Source organism: Eptatretus burgeri, chromosome 14, assembly GCF_056783735.1.
Source record: "Eptatretus burgeri isolate ZD-2024b chromosome 14, Ebu_testis_v1, whole genome shotgun sequence".
Lineage (NCBI taxonomy): Eukaryota > Metazoa > Chordata > Myxini > Myxiniformes > Myxinidae > Eptatretus > Eptatretus burgeri.
In genome coordinates this window covers 46,556,758-46,583,084 of record NC_140974.1, presented here as the reverse complement: position 1 = coordinate 46,583,084, position 26,327 = coordinate 46,556,758, and the positions used below count along the sequence as shown (strand labels likewise).

The window sequence follows — 26,327 nt, the reverse complement described above, 5'->3', positions numbered from 1 at the left end:
GCAAAGCAAGATGCCAGACTGTGTTGAATGCCAAAAATATGTCCAGCAAGATGGTCCTAACCTCATTTGTGATTGAGAGCCTCCTATAATTTCCGAGAGTCCAGAGTTGATTGACTGTGACAGAATCCAAACTGATCATCACATCAGATTCCTTTAAAACAGCAAACACTTGACATGATAAGCAATGATGGATTCCATGAATTTGCTTGTATTGAGAAGCAAGCTCACAGGCCTGGAGTTGGTGGAGTCTGTTGTTTGCACACTTGTGGATCGGAGTGAGGTGTCTGCAGTTCTAATGAGTCTTCATAAAAATTTTGAGAGAATCAAATTTTTTATTTGAAGTCATTGCAGATCTTTGCAGGAAAATGGCAATTTGAATATGACTTTGTTTTGCTTTTCCCCACTTTTCGCCTTTATTGTGTGCAGTACTGGATGTGAAGTGGGTGAACACTCATGTCTTCATTGTTGCATATGTAGAGTTTCATGGATCTCCAGATGCTTCTCCAGAGCTCATTGTTGTCACCCTTCCGGTATGTTTGGCTCGAAAGGATCGCTAAGGTGGAATACTTCAAATTCTTGTACCCAACGCAAGATTAAATCTATAAAGTCTCGGTCCTTCCTTTCCCATTGCTGCTTTTTCTCCATTCACAGATTGCTCCCTTCAGTATACAGATGACTCTCCCACTAAGGCTGAATAGTTTCTTGTCAATCTTGACATCCACATAGTAAATGGGCATTATGATGTTGGTTTGCAAATCCTCATAAAGGGTTATATCATCCTTATACTTTTATTTGCTTTTATTTTTTTCCTCGCTCTTCTTCAGGTCTTTCACAGATGGTCAACTTCCTTCTCTTGGAAAGTTGGCAACATCACTGACTCGCAAGAAGGGTTCAGTCTGATCCCTTCAACTGCAGACCTCTGGGATGGTCTGTTCTTCAACTCTATAGCGTATGATCATCAGTTTGGCAGCTGCCCTGGTTATTCGACTATGAACACGTTACTCCTTTAAACTCAAAAATGGATGGATGCTCCTCAAGTTCAAATGAGAAGTTTGGGCAGTCTTTCAGCACATCTCTTGAGTCTTGTACTGTCTGGTATCCAGCCTTACTTCCCAAGCTGTCTACCAGTGGTATTTGAGAGGCCTTACTTGAAGATTATCTGATTTTTTTTTTCTGCAAGTTTAAACAGTGCGTTGCTCTTGATGATGATATTGTGTCTCGTGATCTTCCTGTTGAGGCTGGTGTGCTGCAAAACAGCGTTTTTGGACAAGCCTAGCTCTTGTTCTACCTCATCGAATTTTACTAGCAAATCCTCCACACCATTTTGCTGACGACTCTGCTTTGTGCAAGGCGGTTTTCCACACATCTGAACAGCGGGCTGCTGCAGCATCTATCACTGTATATCTGGGGAAAAGTCATTCGTCAGCTACTGTGGACGTGTCTTTCAAGTCAGAAAAATCCCATGTTGTATCTGTTTAAAAAAAAAAAATTCTTCTTCTTGAAGGAGCCTCTAATCTACTTTCCTGGCTACCATCTAACAGATAGAGCTCCTAGGCCTCCCTCTCTGCCACAACCTATTTTTGATGGACCATAACTTCAAACGGATCTCTATGTCTGCTCGAGACCTTGGTATTCTCTGCAGAGCCAAGTCCACTTGGAGCCACACAGAGTTGAAGGCCTTCATCTGAAGTATTTGGAGTTTGGCTTCACATTATTGGCTGGTGCAGCTACTCTCCAAGAGGCAATGGGGTCCAATATGTTATTTTATTGTTGTCTCCTAAAAGGAGACTAACTTCCAGTGTCTGCTTTTTTCCCACACCAGGCATGTTGGTGATCTCTCAGTATTCTGTTGCTTTACTCTGGCCTTCTGTTTTCTATATTCTGGCACTGATGATCTTTATGATGTCGTCACAAGATTGCATTATGCTGCTTTTTTTTTAATCAAGGCCTAGAAATTAATGAGACGAACCTCTTCTAAGGGATGACCATGAAAATAGATTGGGAGGGTAGAAGATCTTACTGGAGCTACAAGGTGAGACTGAGATTTGCTAGGATTGAAAGACTTGTTCCATTTATCAGACCAGCGTCTAATTTCAGATCGGCAAAGAGTGGCACAGCTGCTGTCTGTCAGTGGTTTGGGGGTAATGTATGACACATGATGGAGTCTTCTTCAAAGAGGAAGAAACCATTCTTCAAATTAATGGAGAGATCATGAATGTAGATGAGGAACAAGAATAGACCCAAGACACTACCTTGTGCCACTCTAGCCTCCAATGGGAGAGAAGAGAATAGGGTGACATGAATAGCAATGTGTTGAATGTGCATGGGCAAGAAGAGAGGGAGGAAGTCAGAAATGTAGGTATGAAGACAACCTTGTATGCCACAAGCAGTGAGCATAGCAAACAGAGCAAGATGCCGGACTGTATCAAATGCACAATATATTTCCAAGGAGACAGTCTTCACCTCTTGTTGGAGATTTAGGGCCTCTAAACATTGTTGAGAAAGGGACAGCACCATGTCCAGAGTTGTGATTGGGACAGGATCCACACTTCCGTTTCAAAATAGGAAAGACAATATCAACTACAATTATGGATTCCATCACATTCATTATAATTGGAAGTAAACTATCTGTCCTGTAATTGATAGCATGTGTGTTTGCATCTTTCTTCTTCTTCGGAGTGACGTTTGCCGACATTCAGACAGATTGGAAGCAGTGAAGGGATAAGGGACAGACTGAAATGCACAGATATAGGAGAAGTAAGAGCATCAGAGCAGGAGTTGTGAATATGGGCAATGATGTTGCCTGGGTCCATCTCTGAAACAGGGTTGAGGCTGAATAGAACTTTCTCTCCCTTCTCGGGAAAGAACACAATTTCCAGTCAACATTGAATAGGAGGAGGAAAGATGCATGACTCTCTCACTGCTGGGAAAGTTTTTTTCTAATACCAGGGGTCATGAAAAAGGAAAATAAGGGGAGAAGGGAGGCATCTCTCGATACTGGGATAGGCACCCCACAAAGATGAGGAAAAGAACAGAGAGACTCAGGATTGCCTGATTGAGACTTGAGTCGCAAACAGTTTATAAAATAATCAGGGTGGGTGAAAAAAAATTCACAACTTGGGTTTTGGTTTGAGAGAAATTATTGGTGTATACCACTGGCATACCTGAAAGGAGGTGTGTGACAACAGAAATTCATTACCTCTGCCACTGAAAGTGGACAGAGGTTATGTTTTCATCCCTGTCTGTCTGTCTGTGAGCAGGATATCTCAATAAGTTATGGACAGATCAGACAAAACTTAGTGAACAGGTTGGGTGTGTCAGGTCAGGTCAGGTGTGGGAGTATGCGGCGGAGCAGCTTGTCGGTGCATCCACTTTCTGCCACTCCAGGTGCCTCCATCACACACCTCTGATTGGGTGTGTGACCAGGACAAATTTATTGGATTTTGGTGAAGATTTGGATCCAGATCCAGATACTATAATTTGATAGTCATTGAATATCGTGGGTTTTGACCAACCACGGGCAACCCTCTCATGTACCTATTTAGTTAATGCGGGGTTTAATTTCGACCAATCACGGGTTTTGAGCTCAGTTGTGACAGTTATCTTGCACCATGAGCCTTTTGTTGTTTCTCGCGCACCGCTAATAATGATGCTGAAGCAAAAAATGATGGAGAAAAGTGATTATTGTTAACAGTTTAGACTTTGCACATATAATTCAACTTTATACATATAATTTTAAATGAGCGGCACTGCTGCGGTGCAGGTGGGAACTGAGACACGCAGCGCATACAATCCTGTACCTATCTCCCCATCAACACTACATTCGGTGTAATCTTCTGTACAATCGTAATCGATTCCTTTGTTTTCCGTTATTATTTGCCCTTAAAGATTTTCAACCCTGGCTCCCAAAAGGAAAAATGTTGCTCGTGGTGAACCAAGTGCAAAGAAGTCGAAGAAAGCGATGTCTTTGACTCAGAAAGTGGAGGTTTTGGAGAAGCTTGGTCGAGGCCAGAGCGCGTTTATTTATTTATTTATTTATTTGCTGATTTTGGATCTGTAGAATGATTTATTAAAGAAACACATTGCCAGATTTCAAAGGGAAATTATTTAAGAGATTACAGTAATAGGGAAGGAATGGTGGGGGGCTATAAAGGGTTGCAGGATGGTCTAAACTAGAGGTATGTACACTCACGTCTGAGCTCTGTCTAGCCTGGGTTCAAGTGTTGAGCCAGCTAAAAACCATCATCCCAGTGTTTCACAGACAGGGTGTTTCGTCAATGGGTGTGCCATCCCTTGGAAGAACATTAAGCTAGGTGTCTATCTGCCGGCATTATTGGTGTCGTTTACAAAGAGTATGCGAGCTATCACCGGCACTATGAACAAATTCCAAATGTCTGCCCTAACTACTGCAGGGAAGGCAATAGCAAACCACTCGGTGTAACCCTTGCTCAGGAAGCTGTGTCGGCAGCACTGACACTCTGTGAAGATTATGGTACATCAGAGAGCGAGGTGGGGTCTTTTGACAAATTACAGAAGGGAAGGGCCATGTTTAATCTGCTTCATCGCAATAGGAGACATTATCACAAAGCTGATTTGTATTTATTTTACATGTTTATTCCAATTGTGTGATTATTTTTGGTTGCTGCTGACACTGTTTTCTCGAAGCCCAGGAACCTAACCCCCTTCTTCCCAAAGATTGTAACTGTCTTTGCTTTGAATATTGTAGCATTTTCCATGAACGTAACCCCCTCGTGATATTTATGTATTTACTGTATAGCATGATATCTCAAAACGTTGTGGACATGTTCAGACGAAACTTGGTGTGCAGATTGCGTGTGTGAAAAGGACGAATAGATTTTGGTGAAAATCTGGATACTAGGATTGTAAAAGAGATTTTTCACCATTGAGAGATGGGGCCAAAAGCGATATATAGCACGATATCTCAAAAAGTTGTTTAATTGTTATGACAAAACCTGGTGGATGAGTTGGGTAGGTGACAAGAACAAGCCGATTAGATTTTGGTTAAGGTCCGGATGTTGATCCAGTCTGTCAGTGCGATACAAAACGTAAACTGTTCGGCCTGGCGGAGGTATGCGTTCTACAAATGCCGCTCTAGTTTAACCTGTTCTTAAGCTGAGGAAAGAGAAGGAATAACAATTGTTATGAGCAGATGCATTCATCTGGGGGACCAAATGTGCACTTAGTGGAGACTTAAAAAGGAAGGAATAGCAAAAATCAACCGTCTTGCCTACTCCCTGCAGTCGATCTTTTCAATACCAACCTTTTTCACTCTTTGTTCAGAAAAAAGATGAGCGGACAACAGAGAATTTCCTCAGCTTCGCGGAGTTGTTTTACGGGAATTCACAAGAAAGACAGCCCCAATTCTATCTGCAGTACATCGATGAGTGGTGTGCAAATTTTATTGCCTTCTAAAACAAGTTTTCATTGCCTTACCTACACCATAATAATTCATTTATTTAACCATTCTCGTATTCACAATACCATGTTAATATAACACTATAGTCTAAACCTTGTTGGTGTGCTGATGCTGTTTTTCTTTGACTAGGAGCATGATGGTGGTAGCCATGGCTATGTCTGTGGAGGTCGCAGTCATTGCTCGGCAGAAAGGGAACACAGTAAGGATTGACTCATTTCTTCTACTCATTTAATCAAAGATGTGACGTCAGCCAATATTATCCTCACCAACTGATATTGGGTGGTTATTTTTGACTTTCCTTTTGTTTTGGAGAAAAACAATTGTGAATTTTATCTCTCATCTAATTTTTGTTCCATTGAAGCTATACTGATACCTCAATATCATTTTAAAGGCTATAATATATGTATTAAGTATATGACATTATATTGAGACGTTATGGTTCACTTTATCGTTTCCTCGATAACAACTCCATTGCGTCCCAAGTTGCATTGTTTGTGAAGTATTGATAATAAATTACCTCTTCTCTCCGCATCAGACACTTTGGGAGCTGTGGAACCTTGAAGATGCGTGTCGTGCTGAACTTCCGCTCTCGGAAAACGGGGAAGACACTTTTCCCATGGGGATCGCTGTTGACAACACAAGCCAAATTCCAATTCCTGTTGGTAAGATTTTGCACTTGATTGTTGGCTGAGAATACATTTTTATTGACCTTCTTCAACATCTACGTGCAGTACTGCTAGTTCATTGGTGTTGATAATGTTGAAGTGAAGGCTAATGTTGTGTCAGAAGGCTGTTTTTTTAACCACCATTGTTATGCAGGAGAGTTTTATTCAGAAGGCTGTTTTTTTTAACCACCATTGTTATGCAGGAGAGTTATATTCATGTTGACTTTGTTCTCCTTGCATATAGTATAGTGTACATGTGCAACTTCTAATACGTTGCCTCCAAATTTGTCTATTTTGGTCAAAAACAATTTTTTATTACTTATTTATTATTAACTCACCTGGACTCTAGTCAGGTGAGCTTATACGATCAAGCAGTGTCCATAAGTGAGTGAGTGAGTCAGTAAACACTTCAGTCATTATCGCTTGAACCAAACACACGATTTTGATGAAACTTGGCCACGAGCTTCATATCTTTCCTTCCCTTCGTGTGCAGCCTTTTTTTGGTTGCTGGTTGCATCATTGGTTAGGCGCGCGGCTATGCCGCTGATGCAGTGCCCCTATTACCAGTACACTGGTTCTCATTTCGCCGACCTCAGAAGGATGACAGGCTGAGTCAACCCCCTGGTGTTAATTCAGTGGCAATGGGACTTGAACTCAGGACCCTAGGATCCCAAGCCACCACCCTAACTGCTTAGCCAATGCCAGGGTATAGCTTCATCTCTGATGCCGAACGAAGGTCTATTGACCGCATCAAAATTTGCGCTCATTAAGGTCTATGGGTTGGCGGGTGGGGGGGGTTCAACCCCCCCCCCACCCCCAAAATAGGTACTTGCTGTCTTCTCCAAAACTACACACATGATTTCGATGAAATTTGACCACAACCTTCATCGTCCATAATGTACCAAAGTGTATCAACCACATCAGAATCTGCGCTAATTAAGGGAGTCTACGCTGTGGGAGGGATGGTGAGTGTTTCTGACCCCCCAAAGAATATGTATTTGCTTGCTTTTCTGAACAACGCGCAGAATTTCAATGAAACTTAATCACAACCTTCATCACCCTTGATGTACTGGTCTGTTCACGGCATTAAAAAAAATTCACAGTCTAAGGGATCTGCAGGGGGTTTGAGTGACTGTTGCTCTTGATCCATGTGAGCTTCAGGACAGGTGGTCCGATTATGAGGGTACCAAGCCCATAAGGCTGGGTAACTTATTGTTTTTCTTCTGTTTATTTATTTTTTATTCTTAATTATTATTTTTCTTGCACTGGCAACTTGCGGGTTTTTTTGCTTTAAAATTCATTTTCTCGGCTACCTTAATGTCGATCGACATGAAATTTTCACCATAGTATGTATCTTTTTTGATAGTGTCGAATAAATTTCGAAGTCATCCTGTACATTTGAATATTTATTCAACGTACAAACATAAACAAATACATATGCGCATAGGAGTGATCGGAATATCGACTTGTTCCAGATCTCTGAAAAACTTGATAAAGTTAAGTCCTTTATATAGAATCCAGGGAGACATAGTATTTTTTTTTATTTCCAAATGCTGGCACCACAGTTTGTCAAGTCTTGACATTCCTTGGTTGGAGCTTATCTGCAGCCGCCAACTTTGTCAGGTCTTGACATTCCCCAGATGAAGCTTAGCTTCAGCCGTCGTGCAGCCCCAGCTTGACCTGGTTGAATGGTTGTAACATATATTTCAAATCCAGATGTGTTGATCCTCTCCCGGCACCAAAAACGCACAGAATGCTAGAATGACATCAAACGTCAACTCTTTTGGGAATTTTGATAAATTTCTTTAGTATGTAGGTTAAAAGTCAGTCTGCTTCTCCCATACTGGGAAAATATACTATTTTGAAGCAATTAGAGCAGTGTTTCTCAAGGTGGGGCGTGGCAATATTTTGGTGGGGCATGAGGATTCAGAATTAATGAACCAATATATGATTGCTTTCATAGCTTTGCCTTCTGAATACATATGTAGTATATACTGTAGTGTCTCCAATCATGGTGGGGCGTACGATTATTTTGAAAATCAAAGTGGGGCGTGGGACAAAAAAGGTTGAGAAACACTGGATTAGAGCTTAGTGAATACATCTGGACATTTTCTTAGACCCACATTCCAACTTGTTGGTGCCTTTTATAAAAATCCCTTAGATAGCTTTTAAATGATAGGCAACTGAACTAAACTTATTTGAAAGATCGGCCTGCTTATTATACCTTTACTTAATCTGGTCAACATCTTTCAGTACAAAGGAAAGATATGATTATTAAAATGGATCCATGTTCACGCACATAGAATCATATCATATTTGAGTACATTTTCTATTCCAGATTTAATACATTTATTTTAATATCGAGTTTTAATGATCAACATTTTATTGTTGTTATCACCCTCAAACCCATTATGCTAATTTTGGAGAAAATGCATCGACAATAGCACACTCATTTGATAATTATGACATCATAGGTCACGTGGTACGGGTGCCATCTTTGAAAAACGGAAAAACTTTGGATCTCTGTATCTCCGAAACCACACAATGAAGACAATTGAAACTTGGCACATGGCAAGAACTGCTCATGGGTAACACGTGTGGTTTTTTTTGTGACGTCATCGTTGAAGTGGTATCCCGGTGAAAATTGGACAGGGAGAACGCTGCATCGGAAAAGTTTGAAATTTCTTGAGCGTCATCTATGCAATAATTCACAGTAGAAAAAATTTATTATGATGTCATAGATCATGTGGTTCGTCAGCCATATTGGATTGAAAATTTAAATAATAAAAAAACCTTCTCCTGAACGGCTGGAAAGATTGAGGCGAAATGTCACACACTTTCCCCAATGCATTCTTTTCCAAGTTTGTTCATTTCTAATTGATAGGTCACATGGTTTGGTGTCTATATTGAATTTACCATAAAACCTTCAAACATCTCCAGAATGGCTGGTCAGATCAAGGGGAAACTTCGTAGAGACATAATAAATGGATGGAATGTGGCCTGTTCCTTGGTCCATAACTTGTGAATCCCATGTCGTAAAGAAACGTGTGGGGCCTCATTAGACTCAGGGGAATCCCACTTTACTCCCTGCACCGATGGTGTCCACATTTATTACTTTGTGTTCAGATTATTTAAATACCAATGCAATTGATACTGATTATGCATTCAGGAAAAAGGGCCAACTGCTTACATAATAAATATATTGACCAAATAGATTGAATGACTCGGTCCATAACTCATCAATCCCGCATCCTAGAGAGACCTGTGGGGGCTTCGTATTACTCGGGAGAGTTCCGGTTTACCCTGTGGACCCATAGTGGCATTTCCCGCACATTTATTACTTCGTGTTCAGGTAATTTAAATGCCATTTCAATTCATATTGACGATGTCGCCAGGAAAAGGGTTGAATGCATACGTAATGAATACGTTGAACACTTCGTGTTACTCTGTTCGTAACTAATCGGTTCCGTGTTGTATCAAAGCCGGACGTCTTGGTACCCGGTCAGTGATAAAGTGGCAGTTCTAGTTATTATTATTTTTATTACTATTTTTACCCACTGCTATAATGATAATAATAATAATAATAATTTCAATTGGGGACAATTTCAGTGCATATGGAATCAACAGAACATTGATCGAAGAATGCTGACCGCAGTGGGAAGCAAGAAGAAGCTGATATTTCAGTTATTAACCCAAAATGTTAATGCTCCAATCATCAGCCTCCCCTTGCTTCCCACAGTGGTTAGCATACTTCGATCAATGTTTTGTTACAACTGGCCATTGTTATACTTGTCTGCCACCGTAGACCCACACTCGCCTGCACCAAGACCGGTTTCCATTCCATTTAGAGATGGCTTCATATTGATGGTCATTTATACCTCCGCCACTGAAGGTGGAGGTTATGTTTTCACCCCTTTCTGTCTGTTTGTTTGTTTGTTTGTTTGTGTGCAGGCTATCTCAAAAAGTTGGGGACGGATCCGGATTAAATTTTGTGGACAGGTTTGGTGTGTGATAAGAAAGAATTGATTCAATTTTGGTGAAGATTTGATAATTTTTAAATGATTATTCACCATTGAGAGATAGGGCTAAACCAATACATAGCACGATATCTCAAAAAGTTGTGGACGGATTCGGACAAATTGATTCGATTTTGGTGGAGCTCCGAATCCGGATCTGGATACGAGAATTATTTAATTTTAAAAGTGATTCTTCACGATTGAGAGATGGGGCCAAAAACGATAGTGTTGTGGGCTGGGGTTCGGTGGCGATAAACGACCACTAGGTGGAGCAGTGGAGTCGTCTCCCACCGAACACCCGGAATTTAGGTCGTGACTCTCGGACAACTCCGATTGTCTCTCTGTTATTTCGTGTGGTTCTTAAGCTGAGTTCGGGTTGTAGACCCGAAAGGTCACGGGTCACTTAGAGGACTGTGGTTGCCAATATTTCGACGGCGTGAGGTAGGGTCCACTTGTCTAATTCCAATTTGCCGAATTACCCACGCCATCTAACTACCGGGGAAACCACACCCTCGGCCGACTTTGTCTGAATCGAGTCGCTATTACCGACACGGATCCGGCGTAACCGAGTGTAAGTTACCAAAGCCTCACCGGACCAAATGACAACTTACCGGCCCGAATGGCCTTACTATTTCTCAATACGCCCCTTGCTAGGCCAATGAAGGAAAGCACAGAAAACGAGCTGGTACATTTAACAGGGGTTTATTTATTACAATAATCGGGGAGGGGGAGCACAAAAAGAGCAGAGTTATCACGAATAAAAGAAATGCAAACCATGTACAATGAACAACACTTAACAATTTCTACTTATACAGACTGCCGACACACACACACACACACACACACACACACACACACACACACACACACACACACACACACACACACACACACACACACACACACACCCAAAGAAATGGTGGCTGCGGCCTGTATTTGCACCTGCCCGCCTCGTGCGGTCTGCTCGGGCTTGTCCGGTGGCAGGACTCGAATCCACCGCCAACAATGCAGCACCAGGGACCTAGAACGGCGCCACGGACGCCAGCCAGCACGGGCACGGACCAGATGAGAACGCCAGCAGGCAAGACGAGGCTTCCTCTCTTTCTCCTTTACGACGAGGCGAACCTTCCTGCTTTCGACGAGGCGAACTTTCTTGCTCTCGATGAGGCGAACCTTGCTTGCTTTTTCTCCATGGCTCGCCACTTCCTCTTATCCTCCCCCTTCCTCGCGGGTCGAGGGCACCGCTCTGAGGGACTCGCCTCCGGATTGGACGAGGGGTTGTCGGGCGACCCGTGGCTGCCCTTCATTGGTCGGGCCAAACACTCCATCTGGCTGGGCGGGGCCGCCCCTGAGGTGGTCAGCCCCCCTGATTGGCTAGGGTGCACGTGCGATGCTCGCCCTTCCCTCATTGCCTGGAGGAAATGCTCTATGCCCCTCCTTGGAGCGGAGCCTCGATCCGAAGCGACGGAGGCTCCACCCACGCCCTCAGCCAAAAACACGTGGGCAATGGCGACCGGGTTGAGTGTGGGGCGGTGTTGCTGTTGTTGTTGTTGTTGTATATGTAAAAAACTCGGCGCACACACAAAATTTCCATTAGACATCGGGGATGGATTCTAACTATACACATACTTATCGAAATAACTGAACTACGTGGACTCTGGCTGTTTGTGTGCACAAGGTTTCCAAATCCGTAACAATAGTACTGTACTAGCAAAGTACCCGCCCATGGGCGGGTACAGTTATCTGTTGAATGGCGTTGGTCCCGTCTCGATCGGATGAAATTGAGAAATTGAGGTTATCCGGTGACCTTGACCCCATGACCTTTGACCTTGACCTTGACCTTGATCCCCTTATGTCCGTTCCCAAGGATCACACATGCCAAGTTTCATCTCATTCTATCCAACGGTTTGGCCGTCTATAAAGGACAAACAAACATGAAAAATTGACGTTTTAGTCAATTTATGACGTCTTAACTCGAAAACCGGAAGTCAGAAGTGAATGTCGTCAATGAACTGTCATTTGATTTTGATTATCTGTCGAATGGCGTTGGTCCCGTCTCGATCAGATGAAATTGAGAAATTGAAGTTACCCGGTGACCTTGACCCCTTGACTCCGTGACCTTGAACTTGACCCCCCCCCCCACCATGTCCGTTCTCATGTCCCAAGGATCACTCATGCCAAGTTTCCTCTCATCCCATCCAATGGTTCGGCCGCCTATAAAGGACGAACAAACAAACAAACAAACACACATACATACAAACATATTCTATTTTTTTAGTATAGTAGAAGATGTATAGCATGATATTTCAAAAATGTATTGGGCCCGATATGTTCTTGTGGATCAGGCATTACGTGGCAGAGGTATGCACTGTACCGAGTGCCCTTCTTGTATTTTGTCTAATTTCATTTCATTTTGTATTTGCATGTTGTATTTTGTCTGCTCAACTGATTTTCGCAGGATGTCCATCGGCTGCTGAAATTTTCAAATGTTTTTCTCTGTAGGAGAAGACAAAATCTTGCCGCCTGCACCCATTTTGCTGCTGCTCTCCACTGAAGGAATACTTTGTCCTTTCCATATGATCAATGTAAATCCATCAACACACTCCCTCGTTGCTCCAGCCCAGCCATTATGTCTGGATGATGCAAGACCTTCCTTTGGCACTGCTCCAACTCCCATCATCCTGTCTCTGGCCCCGATGGCTCCCATGGCCAACAAACATGGACCAACCTCAACTATGAGCATAGCTTCTTCAAGTGTCATTGAGGATACGAAGCAGCCTCCTCCAGCGTGAGCATTCCCCCCCCCCCTTCCAGGTTACAGGTTTTCTCCAAGAAAACCTTGTTACACTTCCCCAGTCAAAGCTTAACCCCTTTCACCTGCAACTCCTCTTTTCATGCTGTGGTGCATCTGTGCCATTAGTCTTTTTTTTTCCTCTTCTTTTTTTTCTTCCCTTTAATCCACTCTGTTTGTTGTGTGTGTGCGTGCGTGCGTGCGCATCTCATGAACATATGTTATTTTGGACAACGTTTAAAGTTCCCATTGTTTTATTCCATTTATACATAGTGTATTCTCAGAGATCAAGACGAAAGAGAAACCTTTAAAATACAAAGTGAAACATATAGGAATGTGGACGATGAGAAGTCTGCACCAACAGTTTGGGAGAGGGGGGCAGGGTGAAGGGGTGTGCAGAAGGGGTGGCTGTGGGGGATGGCTGAGGAAAGCGAGCACACAAGAGATGACTGATAGGACCAAAACAGACAGAAATGGTGGACAAAAATAATGAGCATAAAGTGTTGAGATAGCTGCACACTTACAGGGGTGGTTGGAACAAAGAAGAATTGCACATCATGCATAGGGATGGTGATAGCTGTTGGAGAATTGTAGGCCACCACCTTAGATTGGACCAAACAGTATGCTTGTAGAAACCACAACACATACTTGTGCAAATCTCTCCATCGAGTGCAGCCTGTGGCTACTGGTTGCATCATTGGTTGGGACGTGGCTATGCCGCTGATGCAGTGTCCCCCTTGCCAGTGCACTGGTACTCATTTTGCCGACTTCGGAAGATTGACAGGCTGAGTCAACCTCCTGGTGTATTAATTCAGTGGCCCAACGGGGCTTGAACTCAGTACCCTAGGATTCAAAGCCACCACCCTAACCACGAAGCCAACACCAGGCTACTTGTGCAAATAAGAGAAGCATTAAAACTATTGTTGATTGCTGGAAGACTATGTGTGACTCGGAGTGCCAAGAAAGGGATGAATCATGGTGGAGCCGAGGAACAGACTATATATGAGTTTTTTGGTCTACCAACTTGCTTCACTGGGGAGTGTTATCGAAGCTGCTTCCACAATCATCTTCTCATTGGATATTCTTGTTTTATGTTTGTGACACCCTCTGGCATTCGGTGCTGCTCACAAAGCTATCTGCTGTTTAGCTAATGCTTTAAATTATTTTGCTTGCAATTGATTTTGAGTGAATGTGGTCATGATGTAATTTGAGTGAATGTGGTTTATTGATTTTGAGTGAATGTGGTCACATTCCTTGGCAATTTTGACTAACAATTTGGGGTCATGTACAGAATACATATTCAGTGGATTATGTGATGGAGGGCAAGTGGGGGGAGAGGGTAAATTGAATAATGAAGGTAAAGGTGTTGAGCATGCAGGAAATGGAAAACTAGTGTTACATTTGTGGGGTAGACGGCAGTAGTTAATTTGAGGCCTTCGGCACTATTTGTATTAAGGTAGTTATTCGGACTTTTTGAACATTTATAAGTGCGTGTTGTTAGGCTAGTTTGTCTAAATCATTACCCTTGAACTGGGTGGCCATCGTCTGATTTAGGAGAGCTCGGTGTAAGGTCTGTCATTGATTTTATCCCTTCTGTGAAATGAGCAAACGGGTAACAAACTCGTACGGAAAAAAGCAAGGGACACTAAGGCAGGGGTCAGAGGCTGCTGTGGGCCTTTATCCTGGGTGAAGGGGGTGAAGCTGAGATTTTTGGTATTTAAATCTTCCTGAGATGATTTCAAGAGCATGTTGAGGTCACACTGTGTATGTACAGATCAGATGTTTATTGTACCATTGCATAGATTTAGCATGGCATCATTTGTGTCCTCATTTTTCTTGCTTTGTTCTCCATTTGTCCTCTGTTCTCTCGCCTTCACTCTCTCCCTCTTCCCATTGTCTCTCCCGCGCTCTCTCCCCCTCCCGTGCTTTCTCCCCCCTCCTGCGCTCTCTCTCCCATCCCGCTCTCTCTCCCATCCCGCTCTCTCTCCCCCCTCTCGCTCTCTCTCCCCCCTCTCACTCTCTCTCTCCCCTCTCGCTCTCTCTCTCTCCCCTCGCTCTCTCTCTCTCCTCTCGCTCTCTCTCTCCCCCTCTCGCTCTCTCTCCCCCCTCTCACGCTCTCTCTCCCCCTCTCACGCTCTCTCTCCCCCCTCTCGCTCTCTCTCCCCCCTCTCACGCTCTCTCTCCCCCTCTCACGCTCCTCTCTCTCCCCCTCTCTCTCTCTCCCCCTCTCACGCTCTCTCTCCTCCCTCTCACGCTCTCTCTCCTCCCTCTCTGCCGCTCTCTCTCTCCTCCCTCTCACGCTCTCTCTCCCCCTCTCACGCTCTCTCTCCCCCTTTCACGCTCTCTCTCTCCTCCCCCTCCCTGCGCTCTCTCTCCCCCTTCCCACACTCTTCCCCTCCCACACTCTCTCTCTCTTCCCCCTCCCCACGCGCTCTCTCTTCCCCCCCTCACGCGCTCTCTCTTCCCCCCTCCCCACGCGCTCTCTCTTCCCCCCTCCCACGCGCTCTCTCTTCCCCCCTCCCCACGCGCTCTCTCTTTCCCCCCTCCCACGCGCTCTCTCTTCCCCCCTCCCACGCGCTCTCTCTTCCCCCCTCCCACGCGCTCTCTCCCCCCTCCCACGCGCTCTCTTCCACACACACCTCCCACGCGCTCTCTTCCCCCCTCCCACGCGCTCTCTCTCCCCCCCTCCCCACGCGCTCTCTCTCCCCCCCTCCCACGCGCTCTCTCTCCCCCCTCCCACGCGCTCTCTTCCCCCCTCCCACGCGCTCTTCCCCCTCCCACGCGCTCTCTTCCCCCCTCCCCACGCGCTCTCTTCCCCCTCCCCACGCTCTCTCTTCCCCCTCCCACGCTCTCTCTCCCCCCTCTCACGCTCTCTCCCCCCTCTCACGCTCTCTCTCCCCCTCTCACGCTCTCTCTCCCCCTCTCACGCCTCTCTCTCCCCCTCTCACGCTCTCTCTCCCCCTCTCACGCTCTCTCTCCCCCTCTCACGCTCTCTCTCCCCCCTCTCACGCTCTCTCTCCCCCTCTCTCTCTCTCTCTCCCCCTCTCTCCCGCTCTCTCTCCCCCCTCTCACGCTCTCTCTCCCCCTCTCACGCTCTCTCTCCCCCCTCTCACGCTCTCTCTCTCCCCCCTCTCACGCTCTCTCTCTCCCCCCTCTCTCGCTCTCTCCCCCCTCTCACGCCTCTCTCTCCCCCTCTCACGCTCTCTCTCCCCCTCTCACGCTCTCTCCCCCCTCTCACGCTCTCTCTCCCCCTCTCTCACGCTCTCTCCCTCCCCCTCCCTGCTCTCTCCCCCTTCCCACCACTCTTCCCCTCCCCACTCTCTCTCTCTTCCCCCTCCCCACGCGCTCTCTCTTCCCCTCTCCCACGCGCTCTCTCTTCCCTCTCCCCGCGCTCTCTCTTCCCCCTCCCACGCGCTCTCTCTTCCCCCTCTCGCGCTCTCTCTTCCCCCCACGAGCTCTCTCTTCCCCCCCTCCCACGTGCTCTCTCTTCCCCCCTCCCACGCGCTCTCTCTTCCCCCCTCCCACGCGCTCTCTCTTCCCCCTCCCCACGCGCTCTCTCTTCCCCCCTCCCCACGCGCTCTCTCTTCCCCCTCCCACACTCTCTCTTCCCCCTCCCCACGCGCTCTCTCTTCCCCCCCTCCCACGCGCTCTCTCTTCCCCCCCTCCCACGCGCTCTCTCCCCCCCCCCCCCCCCACGCGCTCTCTCTTCCCCCCCTCCCACGCGCTCTCTCTTCCCCCCTCCCCACGCGCTCTCTATTCCCCCCCTCCCACGCGCCCTCTCTCTTCCCCCCTCCCACGCGCTCTCTCTTCCCCCCCTCCCACGCGCTCTCTCTTCCCCCTCCCACGCGCTCTCTCTCTCTCTCTCCCCCCCCTCCCACGCGCTCTCTCTTCCCCCCTCCCACGCGCTCTCTCTTCCTCCCCCTCCCACGCGCTCTCTCTTCCCCCCTCCCACGCGCTCTCTCTTCCCCCCCCCCCCCCACGCGCTCTCTTCCCCCCTCCCCACGCGCTCTCTTCCCCCCTCCCACGCGCTCTCTCTTCCCCCCCTCCCCACGCGCTCTCTTCCCCCCTCCCACCCTGCGCTCTCTCTTCCCCCTCCCACGCGCTCTCTCTTCCCCCCTCCCACGCGCTCTCTCTTCCCCCCCCCTCCCACGCGCTCTCTCTTCCCCCTCCCACGCGCTCTCTCTTCCCCTCCCACGCGCTCTCTCTTCCCCCCTCCCACGCGCTCTCTCTTCCCCCCCCCCATCCCCACGCGCTCTCTCTCTTCCCCCCTCCCACGCGCTCTCTCTTCCCCCCTCCCACGCGCTCTCTCTTCCCCCTCCCCACGCGCTCTCTCTTCCCCCCTCCCCACGCGCGCTCTCTCTTCCCCCTCCCCCGCGCTCTCTCTTCCCCCCTCCCACGCGCTCTCTCTCTTCCCCCCTCCCCACGCGCGCTCTCTCTTCCCCCCTCCCACGCGCTCTCTCTTCCCCCCTCCCTGCGCGCTCTCTCTTCCCCCCTCCCACGCGCTCTCTTCCCCCCCCCTCCCCACGCGCTCTCTTCCCCCCCTCCCCACGCGCTCTCTCTTCCCCCTCCCACGCGCTCTCTCTTCCCCCCTCCCACGCGCTCTCTCTTCCCCCCCTCCCACGCCCGCTCTCTCTTCCCCCCCTCCCACGCGCTCTCTCTTCCCCCCTCCCACGCGCTCTCTCTTCCCCCTCCCCACGCGCTCTCTCCCCCTCCCCCTCCCACGCGCTCTCTCTTCCCCCTCCCACGCGCTCTCTCTTCCCCCCCTCCCACGCGCTCTCTCTTCCTCCCTCCCACGCGCTCTCTCTTCCCCCCTCCCACGCGCTCTCTTCCCCCCTCCCACGCGCTCTCTCTTCCCCCCTCCCACGCGTCTCTCTTCCCCCTCCCACGCGCTCTCTCTTCCCCCTCCCCGCGCTCTCTCTTCCCCCCTCCCACGCGCTCTCTCTTCCCCCCTCACCCCACGCGCTCTCTCTTCCCCCCTCCCACGCGCTCTCTCTTCCGCCCTCCCACGCGCTCTCTCTTCCCCCCCCTCCCACGCGCTCTCTCTTCCCCCCCCTCCCACGCGCTCTCTCTCCCCACCCCCCTCCCACGCGCTCTCTCTTCCCCCCCTCCCACGCGCTCTCTCTTCCCCCCTCCCACGCGCTCTCTCTCCCCCTCTCCCTCCCACGCGCTCTCTTCCCCCCTCCCCGCGCTCTCTCTCCCCTTCTCGCGCTCTCTTTTCCCTTCTCTCGCTCTCTCTCTCCCCTTCTCACGCTCTCTCTCCCCCTCTCCCTCTCTCTCTCCCCCCTCTCTCACTCTCTCTCTCTCCCCCTCTCTCACGCTCTCTCCCTCCCCTCCTGCGGCTCTCTCTCCCCCTTCCCACACTCTTCCCCTCCCACACTCTCTCTCTTCCCCCTCCCACGCGCTCTCTCTTCCCCCTCCCACGCGCTCTCTCTTCCCCCTCCCACGCGCTCTCTCTCTCCCCCTCCCCACGCGCTCTCCCTCTTTCCCCCCTCCCACGCGCTCTCTCTTCCCCCCTCCCACGCGCTCTCTCTTCCCCCTCCCCACGCGCTCTCTTCCCCCCTCCCACGCGCTCTCTCTTCCCCCCTCCCCACGCGCTCTCCTCTTCCCCCTCCCACGCGCTCTCTCTTCCCCCCCTCCCACGCGTCTCTCTTCCCCCCTCCCACGCGCTCTCTCTTCCCCCCTCCCACGCGCTCTCTCTCCCCCTCTCCACCTTGCTCTCTTCCCCCCTCCCACGCGCTCTCTTCCCCCTCCCCACGCGCTCTCTCTCCCCCCTCCCACGCAGCTCTCTTCCCCCCTCTCTCTCCCCCTCTCTCACGCTCTCTCTCTCCCCCTCTCACGCTCTCTCTCTCCCCCTCTCACGCTCTCTCTCCCCCCTCTCACGCTCTCTCTCCCTCCTCTCACGCTCTCTCTCTCCCCCTCTCACCCTCTCTCTCCCCCCTCTCGCTCTCTCTCTCCCCCCTCTCACGCTCTCTCTCTCCCCCCTCTCGCTCTCTCTCCCCCTCTCACGCGCTCTCTCTCCCCCCTCTCACTCTCTCTCTCTCCCCCTCTCACGCTCTCCCCCTTCCCACACTCTTCCCTCCCACACTCTCTCTCTTCCCCCCTCCCACGCGCTCTCTCTTCCCCCTCCCCACGCGCTCTCTCTTCCCCCCCTCCCCACGCGCTCTCTCTTCCCCCCTCCCCACGCGCTCTCTCTTCCCCCCTCCCACGCGCGCTCTCTCTTCCCCCCTCCACGCGCTCTCTCTCTTTCCCCCCTCCCACGCGCTCTCTCTTCCCCCCTCCCCACTGGCGCCTCTCTTCCCCCCCTCCCACGCGCTCTCTCTTCCCCCCTCCCACGCGCTCTCTCTTCCCCCCCCCTCCCACGCGCTCTCTCCCCCCCCCCCCTCCCACGCGCTCTCTTCCCCCCCTCCCACGCGCTCTCTCTTCCCCCCTCACCCCACGCGCTCTCTCTTCCCCCTCCCACGCGCTCTCTCTTCCCCCCCCCTCCCACGCGCTCTCTCTTCCCCCCTCCCCACGCGCTCTCTCTTCCCCCCTCCCACGCGCTCTCTCTTCCCCCCTCCCACGCGCTCTCTCTTCCCCCCTCCCCACGCGCTCTCTCTTCCCCCTCCCACGCGCTCTCTCTCTCTCTCTCTCCCCCTCCCACGCGCTCTCTCTTCCCCCCTCCCACGCGCTCTCTCTTCCCCCCTCCCACGCGCTCTCTCTTCCCCCCTCCCACGCGCTCTCTCTTCCCCCCTCCCACGCGCTCTCTCTTCCCCCCTCCCACGCGCTCTCTTCCCCCTCCCACGCGCTCTCTCTTCCCCCCCCCCCCCCTCCCCCCGCGCTCTCTCTTCCCCCCCCTCCCACGCGCTCTCTCTTCCCCCCCTCCCACGCGCTCTCTCTTCCCCCCCTCCCCACGCGCCTCTCTCTTCCCCCCTCGCCTCCCCACGCGCTCTCTCTTCCCCCCTCCCACGCGCTCTCTCTCTTCCCCCTCCCGCGCGCTCTCTCTTCCCCCCCCCACGCGCTCTCTCTCTCTCTCCCCCCTCTCACGCGCTCTCTCTCTTCCCCCCTCCCGCGCGCTCTCTCTTCCCCCCCTCGCACGCTCTCTCTTCCCCCCTCCCCGCGCGCTCTCTCTTCCCCTTCTCGCGCTCTCTCTCTCCCCCTCTCGCGCTCTCTCTCTCCCCTTCTCCCGCTCTCTCTCTCCCCCTCTCCCGCTCTCTCTCCCCCCTTTCACGCTCTCTCTCCCCCCTCTCACGCTCTCCCCTCTCACGCTCTCTCTCCCCCCTCTCACGCTCTCTCTCCCCCTCTCACGCTCTCTCTCCCCCCTCTCTGCTCTCTCTCCCCCTCTCTCTCTCTCTCTCCTTCCCCCTCTCACGCTCTCTCTCCCCCCTCTCACGCTCTCTCTCCCCCTCTCACGCTCTCTCTCTCCCCCTCTCACGCTCTCTCCTCCCCCTCCTGCGCTCTCTCTCCCCCTTCCCACACTCTTCCCCTCCCACACTCTCTCTCTTCCCCCTCCCACGCGCTCTCTCTTCCCCCCTCCCACGCACTCTCTCTTCCCCCTCCCACGCGCTCTCTCTTCCCCCCTCCCACGCGCTCTCTCTTCCCCCCTCCCACGCGCTCTCTCCCCCACCCCCTCCCCGCGCTCTCTCTTCCCCCCTCCCCGCGCTCTCTCTCCCCCCCTCCCACGCGCTCTCTTCCCCCCTCCCACGCGCTCTCTTCCCCCTCCCCACGCGCTCTCTCCCCCCTCTCACGCTCTCTCTCCCCCCTCTCACGCTCTCTCTCCCCCCTCTCACGCTCTCTCTCCCCCTCTCACGCTCTCTCTCCCCCTCTCACGCTCTCTCTCCCTCCTCTCACGCTCTCTCTCCCCCCTCTCACGCGCTCTCTCTCCCCCCTCTCACGCTCTCTCTCCCCCCTCTCACGCTCTCTCCCCCCTCTCACGCTCTCTCTCTTCCCCCTCTCACGCTCTCTCTCCCCCTCTCACGCTCTCTCTCCCCCTCTGCGCTCTCTCTCCCCCTCTCACGCTCTCTCTCTTCCCCCTCTCACTGCTCTCTCTCCCTCCCCCTCCCTGCGCTCTCTCCCCCCTTCCACACTCTCTCTCTCTTCCCCCTCCCACGCGCTCTCTCTTCCCCCTCCCACGCGCTCTCTCTTCCCCCCTCTCCACGCGCTCTCTCTTCCCCCCTCCCACGAGCTCTCTCTTCCCCCTCCCACGTGCTCTCTCTTCCCCCCTCCCACGCGCTCTCTCTTCCCCCCTCCCACGCGCTCTCTCTTCCCCCCTCTCCCACGCGCTCTCTCTTCCCCCCCCTCCCACGCGCTCTCTTCCCCCCCCTCCCACGCGCTCTCTCTTCCCCCCCCCTCCCCACGCGCTCTCTCTTCCCCCCCCCCCCCCCTCCCACGCGCTCTCTCTTCCCCCCTCCCACACGCTCTCTCTTCCCCCTCCCACGCGCTCTCTCTCTCCCCCCCCTCCCACGCGCTCTCTCTTCCCCCCCCTCCCACGCGCTCTCTCTTCCCCCCCTCCCACGCGCTCTCTCTCTTTCCCCCCCCTCCCCACGCGCTCTCTCTTCCCCCCCCTCCCACGCGCTCTCTCTTCCCCCCCTCCCACGCGCTCTCTCTTCCCCCCTCCCACGCGCTCTCTCTTCCCCCTCCCACGCGCTCTCTCTTCCCCCTCCCACGCGCTCTCTCTTCCCCCCCTCCCACGCGCTCTCTTCCCCCCCTCCCACGCGCTCTCTCTTTCCCCCCTCCCACGCGCTCTCTCTTCCCCCCTCCCACGCGCTCTCTCTTCCCCCCTCCCACGCGCTCTCTCTTCCTCCCCCCCTCCCACGCGCTCTCTTCCCCCCCTCCCACGCGCTCTCTCTTCCCCCCTCCCACGCGCTCTCTCTCTTCCCCCCCCCTCCCCACGCGTCTCTCTTCCCCCTCCCACGCGCTCTCTCTTCCCCCCTCCCACGCGCTCTCTCTTCCCCCCCTCCCACGCGCTCTCTCTTCCCCCCCTCCCACGCGCTCTCTCTTCCCCCCTCCCACGCGCTCTCTCTTCCCCCCCCCCCTCCCACGCGCTCTCTCTTCCCCCCTCCCACGCGCTCTCTCTTCCCCCCCCTCCCACGCGCTCTCTCTTCCCCCCCCCTCCCACGCGCTCTCTCTTCCCCCCCCTCCCACGCGCTCTCTCTTCCCCCCCTCCCCACGCGCTCTCTCTTCCCCCCCTCCCACGCGCTCTCTCTTCCCCCTCCCACGCGCTCTCTCTTCCCCCCCTCCCCACGCGCTCTCTCTTCCCCCCTCCCCACGCGCTCTCTCTTCCCCCCTCCCACGCGCTCTCTCTTCCCCCCCTCCCACGCGCTCTCTCTCCCCCCCTCCCACGCGCTCTCTCTTCCCCCCCTCCCCACGCGTCTCTCTCTTCCCCCCTCCCACGCGCTCTCTCTTCCCCCCCCTCCCACGCGCTCTCTTCCCCCCCCCTCCCACGCGCTCTCTTCCCCCCCCCTCCCACGCGCTCTCTCTTCCCCCCCCCTCCCACGCGCTCTCTCTTCCCCCCCCCTCCCACGCGCTCTCTCTTCCCCCCCCCTCCCACGCGCTCTCTCTTCCCCCTCCCACGCGCTCTCTCTTCCCCCCCTCCCACGCGCTCTCTCTTCCCCCCCTCCCACGCGCTCTCTCTTCCCCCCCCCCCCCTCCCACGCTCTCCTCTCCCCCCCTCCCACGCGCTCTCTCTTCTCCCCCTCCCACGCGCTCTCTTCCCCCCCCCTCCCACGCGCTCTCTCTTCCCCCCCTCCCACGCGCTCTCTCTTCCCCCCCCCCTCCCACGCGCTCTCTCTTCCCCCTCCCACGCGCTCTCTCTTCCCCCCCTCCCACGCGCTCTCTCTTCCCCCTCCCCACGCGCTCTCTCTTCCCCCCCTCCCACGCGCTCTCTCTTCCCCCCCTCCCCACGCGCTCTCTCTTCCCCCTCCCACGCGCTCTCTCTCTTCCCCCCTCCCACGCGCTCTCTCTCTTCCCCCTCCCACGCGCTCTCTCTTCCCCCCTCCCACGCGCTCTCTCTTCCCCCCTCCCACGCGCTCTCTCTTCCCCCCTCCCACGCGCGCTCTCTTCCCCCCTCCCCGCGCCTCTCTCTTCCCCCTCTCTGCTCTCTCTTCCCCCCTCCCACGCGCTCTCTCTTCCCCCCTCCCACGCGCTCTCTCTTCCCCCCTCCCACGCGCTCTCTTCCCCCCTCCCCGCGCTCTCTCTCTTCCCCCCTCCCACGCGCTCTCTCTTCCCCCCTCCCACGCGCTCTCTCTTCCCCCCCCCACGCGCTCTCTCTTCCCCCCTCCCACGCGCTCTCTCTTCCCCCCCCCTCCCACGCGCTCTCTCTCTTCCCCCCCTCCCACGCGCTCTCTCTTCCCCCCCTCCCACGCGCTCTCTCTTCCCCCCCTCCCACGCGCTCTCTCTTCCCCCCCCTCCACGCGCTCTCTCTTCCCCCCTCCCCACGCGCTCTCTCTTCCCCCCCCTCCACGCGCGCTCTCTCTTCCCCCTCTCACGCGCTCTCTCTTCCCCCCCTCCCACGCGCTCTCTCTTCCCCCCTCCCACGCGCTCTCTCTTCCTCCCTCCCACGAGCTCTCTCTTCCCCCCACCCCACGCGCTCTCTCTTCCCCCCCTCCCACGCGCTCTCTCTTCCCCCCCTCCCCCACGCGCTCTCCTTCCCCCCCTCCCACGCGCTTCTCTCTTCCCCCCTCCCCGCCGCGCTCTCTCTTCCCCCCTCCCCACGCGCATCTCTCTTCCCCCCCTCCCACGCGCTCTCTTCCCCCCCTCCCACGCGCTCTCTCTTCCCCCCCCCTCCCACGCGCTCTCTCTTCCCCCTCCCCACGCGCTCTCTCTTCCCCCCTCCCCCGCGCTCTCTCTTCCCCTCCCACGCGCTCTCTCTTCCCCTCCCACGCCGCTCTCTCTTCCCCCCTCCCACGCGCTCTCTCTTCCCCCCCCCTCCCACGCGCTCTCTCTTCCCCCCTCCCACGCGCTCTCTCTTCCCCCCCCCCTCCCACGCGCTCTCTCTCCCCCCTCCCACGCGCTCTCTCTTCCCCCCTCCCACGCGCTCTCTCCTTCCCCCCCCCTCCCACGCGCTCTCTCTTCCCCCTCCCACGCGCTCTCTCTTCCCCCCCCCTCCCACGCGCTCTCTCTTCCCCCCCCCCTCCCACGCGCTCTCTCTCTTCCCCCCCCCTCCCACGCGCTCTCTCTTCCCCCCCCTCCCACGCGCTCTCTCTTCCCCCCCCCTCCCCACGCGCTCTCTCTTCCCCCCCCCTCCTCCACGCGCTCTCTCTCTTCCCCCCCTCCCCCTCCCACGCGCTCTCTCTTCCCCCTCCCCTCCCACGCGCTCTCTCTTCCCCCCCTCCCCACGCGCTCTCTCTTCCCCCCCCTCCCCCTCCCACGCGCTCTCTCTTCCCCCCCCCCCTCCCACGCGCTCTCTCTTCCCCCCCCCTCCCACGCGCGCTCTCTCTTCCCCCTCCCACGCGCTCTCTTCCCCCCTCCCACGCGCTCTCTCTTCCCCCCCCCTCCCCACGCGCTCTCTCTTCCCCCCCCCTCCCACGCGCTCTCTCTTCCCCCCCCCTCCCACGCGCTCTCTCTTCCCCCCCTCCCCACGCGCTCTCTCTCTTCCCCCCTCCCACGCGCTCTCTCTTCCCCCCCCCTCCCACGCGCCTCTCTCTTCCCCCCTCCCACGCGCTCTCTCTTCCCCCCCCCCCCCACGCGCTCTCTCTTCCCCCCCCTCCCACGCGCTCTCTCTTCCCCCCTCCCACGCGCTCTCTCTTCCCCCCCCTCCCCGCGCTCTCTCTTCCCCCCTCCCCACGCGCTCTCTCTTCCCCCCTCCCACGCGCTCTCTCTTCCCCCCTCCCCACGCGCTCTCTCTTCCCCCTCCCCACGCGCACTCTCTCTCTTCCCCCCTCCCACGCGCTCTCTCTTCCCCCCTCCCACGCGCTCTCTCTTCCCCCTCCCACGCGCTCTCTCTTCCCCCCCTCCCACCGCGCTCTCTCTTCCCCCCTCCCACGCGCTCTCTCTTCCCCCTCCCACGCGCTCTCTCTTCCCCCTCCCACGCGCTCTCTCTCTTCCCCCCCTCCCCACGCGCTCTCTCTTCCCCCCCTCCCACCCCGCGCTCTCTCTTCCCCCCTCCCACGCGCTCTCTCTTCCCCCTCCCACGCGCTCTCTCTTCCCCCCTCCCACGCGCTCTCTCTTCCCCCCTCCCCACGCGTTTCTCTCTTCCCCCCTTCCACGCGCTCTCTCTTCCCCCCTCCCACGCGCTCTCTCTTCCCCCCTCCCACGCGCTCCCTCTTCCCCCCTCCTCACGCGCTCCCTCTTCCCCCACGCCCCGCCCTCCCTCTTCCCCCCTCCCTGTCTCCCTCTTCCCCCCTCCCACGCGCTTCCTCTTCCCCCTCCCACGCGCTTCCTCTTCCCCCTCCCACGCGCTTCCTCTTCCCCCTCCCACGAGCTCTCACTTTCGCTTCCTCTGGTCAGTGTAAAACCTTAATAGCTCTGCTGTTCTTGGAGCTAGCTTCCATTGTGGTTGGCAACCTCTTCTATTTCGGTACCAGGTGTTTTTCGTCGGCATGACACGATGTTAGAATGAAGTTTGGATGACGATCACAACTGGGAATGAATGAATAAAAAATCCTCCATTTTGCATATATATTCATCATAGGCAATGTATTATGTTAAAAATTATTGATTATAATATTCATACTCTCTTCAATACAAATGCACATCCTTCTCACATTTCTCCACACACCACATATTGCACACCTTTTCATTGTGGTTCCATATATGCCAACTACCTTTCTTGATGAGACTAATGTGCACTCATTTCTTGTCTAACTTTTTTGTTGTTTTTCCTTGACAGGTATTCTTTCTCACAATTGGAACCCAGTTCATTATGCAAGACATCATCAACACAAAGCCAAGTCAATAAGGTAAGAAAAAAGAAAAGTGTTTTTATTTTTTGAGTAAACAGATGTATCATCTGCCCTATTTTTATCAGAATAATCCAAATTTTAAACTTCTCTATTTTATTTTCTCATTGAAATATTATTATAGGTTTGTTTACTTTCAGGACCTTGTCTCAAACCATGATGTTTCGTTCTGTGATCTCTCATAAATGTCGTAGCATGATATCTGCTGAGGAAGGAGCCATGATATGTGAAATCCCCACCCATTTTGCTCATCAGAATGGGTTTGTCAGTACACATGTTTGTTATTGTACACTGCTCCCTCCCTATTCCATCTCCAGACGCTATACGATGTCATTTTTGGGCGTCCGGCGATCACTCACGCCAAAAGGGCGTACTCCTTTTTAGGTCATCTCCACTGAGATGACCTAATAAAGCCGGACCAAATGTCCGTCCGTCCGTACGTCTGTCCGTACGTCCGTCAACAATTTTTCTTTCCGATCTTGATGAAACTTATTATGTGGGTAGAGGTCGATGAGTGTTGCACAACGATATAACTTTTGTGCA

At 53.6% G+C, this 26,327-nt stretch overlaps 1 protein-coding gene across 1 annotated transcript in view; it reads left to right on the top strand.

The window, feature by feature from the left end:
• The first annotated feature begins 187 nt into the window (after nucleotides 1-187).
• NUP214 (nucleoporin 214) overlaps nucleotides 188-26,327 on the top strand; it is a 104,547-nt gene continuing 78,407 nt past the window's right edge. Inside the window, exons 1-7 of the mRNA XM_085853471.1 lie at nucleotides 188-275; nucleotides 418-530; nucleotides 5,302-5,408; nucleotides 5,567-5,636; nucleotides 5,973-6,099; nucleotides 12,621-12,906; nucleotides 25,715-25,784. Coding sequence (XP_085709597.1) covers nucleotides 188-275; nucleotides 418-530; nucleotides 5,302-5,408; nucleotides 5,567-5,636; nucleotides 5,973-6,099; nucleotides 12,621-12,906; nucleotides 25,715-25,784 — 861 coding nt within the window. The remainder of the gene's footprint in view (nucleotides 276-417; nucleotides 531-5,301; nucleotides 5,409-5,566; nucleotides 5,637-5,972; nucleotides 6,100-12,620; nucleotides 12,907-25,714; nucleotides 25,785-26,327) is intronic.